The sequence below is a fragment of the Quercus robur genome, chromosome 2 (assembly GCF_932294415.1).
Source record: "Quercus robur chromosome 2, dhQueRobu3.1, whole genome shotgun sequence".
Lineage (NCBI taxonomy): Eukaryota > Viridiplantae > Streptophyta > Magnoliopsida > Fagales > Fagaceae > Quercus > Quercus robur.
This window is the reverse complement of record NC_065535.1, coordinates 81,544,007-81,550,080: the sequence shown is the minus strand read 5'-3', so window position 1 is coordinate 81,550,080 and position 6,074 is coordinate 81,544,007. Positions and strand designations below refer to the sequence as shown.

The 6,074-nt window shown below is 34.1% G+C and overlaps 1 protein-coding gene across 1 annotated transcript; it reads right to left on the bottom strand.

The window, feature by feature from the left end:
• Nucleotides 1-3,216: 3,216 nt before the first annotated feature.
• On the bottom strand, nt 3,217-5,676 carry LOC126715305 (AP-4 complex subunit sigma). Its single transcript, XM_050415847.1, has 4 exons — nt 5,451-5,676; nt 4,350-4,436; nt 3,631-3,699; nt 3,217-3,498 (listed from the first exon to the last, which is right to left on the bottom strand). Exons 1-4 carry the CDS (start codon nt 5,589-5,591, stop codon nt 3,364-3,366), a joined length of 432 nt encoding a protein of 143 aa, XP_050271804.1. The 5' UTR covers nt 5,592-5,676; the 3' UTR covers nt 3,217-3,363.
• Between the last annotated feature and the right edge of the window lie 398 nt (nt 5,677-6,074).

Here is a 6,074-nt window from a genome sequence, read left to right as displayed (position 1 = left end):
GTGGCATGGTAGAGGTGAAAATAAATTTATTGGGTTCTCCAGGAACATTGCTCCCTCCTTTCACATGAGGCGGGTGGGTCCCACAATAACTTCTTGAGGCGAAAATGTCCAAATTGCTCTTACCTTTAACTTGAATGACTATAATGTCATTTACCATAGGCATGTTGCAAGTTGGAATTTTCTTTTTAATGTGGAATATCATATTGATTTGTTTTTCTTCCTGGTCTAAGACTATTGAAACTTCTTATATTTATTTTTTCTATCATTTTTGTCTCATGTTTAATTCTAATGTACCTATGGAATTATTAATGACGCCAAGAGTTTTGTAGTTTAATTGTCACCTTTTGATATTTTTAGCAGAGACATTTATGATTCAATTTACTCTCTCTCTCTCTCTCTCTCTCGGATTTCTCATTTCTATTGAAACATCAATTTTCTATGTAAAAATTCACAAATATTAGAGAACCCTTGGATTTATATATGAATTTGGAACAAAAATCTACTTTTGATAAATGAAGTAATTGCCAATGAACCTCACACCTTTTACAGAATACATGCAAGAGGTTTGAGCATCACTCAAATTTTCTTCCTTATCTTACAATTGTAGCTAATTGTCTCTTGCGTAAGCTTAAGAAGGAAACCTTGGTGTGCAATTTCAAAATAAATCATGCAAGATTAAGAGTTCTATCTAATTTTGACAGGTGATCTTAGGATATCTTTGCAAATATGGAGAGTTAATAGTAACAATAAAGTTATTAGTTGTTAGCCTTGAAATTTTCTGCATACCATGTCTTAATGAATAACATATTACAACTTTGTTGCATAAGAAGCATATGAAATTATAACTCTAGACTTATATAAATCCAAGGTCATCACCTTTTCTGACCATTGGACTAGTGAGTTCTAGAGAAAGAGTTAACTAGAGAGTGAAATGATGTTGTACCCTTCTTTTTTTTTCTTTTTTTTTTTTAATTTCCTTTTTCGGTGCGGTTTGGATAGCTGAAACGCAGCGCGTTTTGCGTTTGCATTTCAGCCTTTTTTTTTTTTTTTTTTTAGCGCATGAACAGTGCATTTAGCTTATGAATAGTAACCCACACTGTTCATGCACGCGGATTACACTGTACAGGAGACATTGTGCACCATTCACAAGACCCACAACCACTTTATTCAGAAAAAAAAATATATTTAAAAATGGGTCCTACGGTACTATTTACACATTTAAAAATTATTTTGCTACAATATTTTCACTTTTCAGTTTTCATGATGAATGTTCAACTTGTTAGAAGCATTTTTGGTTATAAGGAGTTCTGTATCAAAGTCAATCAAGAGCCAAAAAAGAAGATCAGAGTTTATGTTAGAATATCAAAAGAGTTTTCTCTAACTTAAACCTCTCATAATCAACAGGTAACCTATCATGTCTCTAGTGTTAATTGTTATGATGAGAACTATTTTGAATTTTTTCCAGTGAAGATGTTAGTTCCTCTGCTTTAAATATTTTTGGTTTGACTTTGTTATTGTTTCATCTATTGAATACTGTGCTTTTCTTGATTGTGGCAGGGCGTATCATGATCCATTGCAGCCAATACATACTGTGGTTTGTTATGAAAACTGGACTGTGATTGATGGCTATCACATTGAAGGCTCAGGCAGGGGAGCTATTGTCCAGTTGGTTGTTCAAACCCTTCAAAACCACATTAACATGGGAAGAAAAAGTAGAAAAGATTTCAATGCCAACCTTTTCCATGGTACACTCACTGCTGTAAGTGACCCTAGAAAGGGTGGGAGGCCTGCGGCTGTGTAGTTGCCACTTCTGTTTCAGGTTGAAATGTTGTGAGGAAAGGAGAGCAGGCTTCCAGTTTGAGTGTTTTCAAGCTTGGCCCCTCTTGTTGTAACTTGTAACATAAATAGGCTATATATATATATATATATATATGTAAATGTTAATATCAATTCAATCTACAAACATTCAGGCATTGTCTTAACCAGTTCCATGAAAACTAAAAAGATCAGATAAATCCATCAATATTAGCTCAACTTTACCCTTTTTTTCCAAATTCCTGGGGGGTAATAGGAGGGTTTTTTTTTTTTTTTTTTTTTTTTTTTTGGGGGGGGGGGGGGGGGGGTGGGGGTAATGGGAGTTTAGGGACAAAGCCAAGCTCAATCTTGATATAGCTTGATAGTATCCGTCATTATTGCATGCGAGACGACACCTGATAAGATAAGCCCACACTGCTATACTCCTTTTAACATCCCACCTATGCTTTCAAAATTCCACTCTTATCATCTTTTTTTTTTGGAATGGGAAGGAGAGCAGGCTTCCCGTTGGAGTGTTTTCAAGCTTGGCCCCTCTTGTTGTAACATATATATATATATATATATTATTATTATTATTTTTTTTTTTTTGTAAATGTTAATATCAATTCAATCTACAAACATTTAGGCATTGTCTTAACCAATTTCATGAAAACTAAAAAGATCAGATGAATCTATCAATATTAGCTCAACTTTACCCTTTTTTTCCAAATTCCTGGGGGGTGGGGGGTAATGGGAGGGTTTTTTTTTGGGGGGGAGGTAATGGGAGTTTAGGGACAGAGCAAAGCTCAATCTTGATATAACTTGACAGTATCCGTTATTATTGCATGCAAGACGACACCTGATAAGATAAGCCCACACTGCTATACTCCTTTTAACATTTCGCCCATGCTTTCAAAATTCCACTCTTATCATCTTTTTTTTTGGAATGTGATGGAGTGAGCAAAGAAGACCAGTAAGTGAATTTTAAGCTAAACGTTAATTCTAGAGTCTAAAAACCGACCTCAAAAATCAAATTATACTTATCAATCACTGTTGTAGTGAATTGTAAGGGCGTTTCTCAAAAAAAATAAAAAGAAAAAATAAAATAAAAAGAGGTGCATCGGAAGGGCATTGTACATAGGGTCTAAGATTTAAAAGGTCTCAAAACTTTTAAAAATGCTTGGAGTCTTCAAACCCCAGATCATCTAGTGTCAGGGACATATTGGCAACTGACACTCAGCCCTAGCCCCAATCAACGATTCTTCAACACAGCATAAAATCATGAAGAATGAATTATTTGTTTTTCTTTTTTCTGATTAATTGTTGCAAAGTCCGTAGTTTACCCAATTCTAAAGCGTAAGAAATTGCTTAGAGGACCTTCAAAATTGATCCATCAACTAGCATGTGATCAAAACAACAGAATACAACCAAACACTAAAATTTTCATTGATGAAGAAAATTAATCATTTTGAAAATATTTTGAGCATATTGTACAACAGGCAGCAATGAGTAAGAAGCAAAACATGAAGAATCTTGAAGAAATTCTATAGTGCCTAAAACAGAGAGTTTTCATGACGATTTTTCCATCAGCTGTATCGGTTGCAGGATGTTAGTCTTGCTTGTCTCCACGATACAACCATTCATGACCATTTCCTCCAGCATAAAATGTGCTTTCTCCAAATGGAACATGATGTCTAGCTCACACTGTAAATTTAAGTAAAAAGAAACAGGAGAAACCAAATCAACTTCTTTGAAGGAAAAACAAGGAAAGTTGAATTCAGGAGATAGGAAATAGACCAGTATATAATTTAAAAACATAACTGAATGCAGACTTACCACATTGCCAAAATGACGGTCCATGGTTTCAACCAAGAGATGAATGAATTCCAAAATTGCAAGTTCATTCTACAACATGAAAGCAAGAAAGGGAAATGAATATTGAGAAAGATATGCTACAAGGCATTTAGGACAAAGTATGTAATAAGAAAATTTTCTACTACCATATCTAAAGGAGTTCAAAGTTGAGTTTTGAACACATAAAAAAGCGCTTTTAAGTGGGCTCATTTTACAATAAGATATCCACATCTTCACCATTCAGGGTGCAGCCTAATGGTTGGAGGCTTGGGATGAGCATCCTAGGTTCGATCCCCATTAGGAGTTTCCCTAGATTACTTGATACACGGTTCTAGTGAGTGGGGTTGTGTATCTATGGTTTACTCCCAGGGGTGGGTCCAAAGGGCCCTGCCTTGGTGAGGTTCCACGTCATGTCGTCATAAAAAAAAAGTCATCCACATCTTCTATAGAACCTAGCCATAATAATGGACTCTCTCTCTCTCTCTCATGTAGACTATGAAAGCCAAATCCAATCAACACATTTACATAATACCCTCATTGCATAGAAATGACTTTGAAATTGCACACACAGACAAATTTCCTGTATAGAATATAGTTTTCTTTAGATCAGCATGGTTCATATCATTTTCTTCTCTATGTGGCCACAAAAGTTTCGAAACACAAGCATCTGCTCAACATATGGATTTTACAGAAAAACTTACCTCATCATTGTCAACTCCAACCAGAAAAAACAGTGATGCATAGCGCCTGTATACAATTTTGTAGTTCCGATGCTCAACAAAAGAACACTGTTACCATAAAACAAAACATATCAGCAACAGAAACATGAATGCCTGCCATCACATAAATGACACTCCAACAAAGACCTTCAATTTATTCGGAAAAAAAAAGAAAAAAGAAAAAAAAAAGAGATTCCCTAATCAATACAAACAAGCAATATGTTGACAACAAAATGATGTTTTTATTCACCTAACCCTAGGCATGATTCATGTATAACAAAACCCACCACAACACATCCAAATCAGTGAAATCCAAAATCCTTTTTCAACAACCACATAGCAAGCAATGAATTTTTTTTTATGGCAACCACAACCTCACCCTCCACCAATTCTTGCGGATGAAGGAAGTGACATTTAAGGCAGAGCTCATTGTTAGCAAACACTAACATTGTAAAATACAAGAACAAAACGACATGAACCAATTTCGTTTGTCAATGGAACCCTAAATCCTTAAAAATCTGAGGCTGTAAATTCCATCTAAGGTGACTCTACCTTGATCTCAGTCATTGCTAAGATCCTTACAATGGACCCACTAATTCCCTTAATTGGAACAATTTTCTAAAATAAATTAATTGTCATAAATCTTAACAGCGAATGATGGGTTTGAGCTTTGAAAATTTTGCTCCAACATGAATTCCAATCAAGCCTTAAGTCCATTCATATATTTTCATTAATATATATATATATATATATATATTTGCACTTTCATACTTCTTAAAAACTAAAAATTGAGACCCAATTCCTAATCTTCAAATACTTTCATCCAAATGAACCATTTGTAACTTTTCAATCAATTTAATATAACAACCACGCAGTAGTTTATAAATATATACACGAAATTGGGTTTCCAATATAGAAGTTATATCAAAGGGCTTTTACTCAAGAATAAAGTACGATCTGGAAATTGATCTGGGGCTTAATCAATTTCCAACAATTTTAAGCAAAGAAAAAAGTGGCAGACGTTCATCAAATCAAATTCGGCTTAAGAAAAAAAAAAAGTTAGAGAGAGAGAGAGAGAGAGACCTGTTGCTCGTTACGGGCAAGGCATTTGCGAACGATTTCACCTTCGAGAGCACGACGTTCTTCGAGAGTGAGGTACTCGTAGTATTGGGCAAGACGGGTTTGTCCTTGTTTGTTTACCATCAATATGAATCTGATCCCCATTTTCTTCTTCGCCAGACACAGAGAGAGACGTAAGAAAATAGAGGTTTTGCCGAGAAAGAAGATAAAACAACAAATTAAATCATGAATTTCCCAAATTTTATAAGCGTGGGTAATTGTGACAAATTATTTTATAATATTTTTACAAATGGTTTATGTAGCCAATTTTTACTAGTTATCGTTTAGGCTTATTGCTAACATTATTATTATTATTTTTTAAAATTTTCCAATAACTAACGTTTTCCATATTATTTTAAAATTTATTGAAAATTTTCTTTAGAAATTGGTTGTTGTTTATTTTCAATAAAGATATTAATTAGTTTTTGGTGTATGCAAGATTCAAACTTTAAAAATTTGTAGGGCAAATTATGTATTTAGTCTCTAACTTTTATACTATGAGTTAATTTGGTCTTTAATGTTTCATTTGTGTCAGTTTAATTCCTAACTTTTTGGTATTATGTCAAAATAATCTATGCCGTTAAGTGA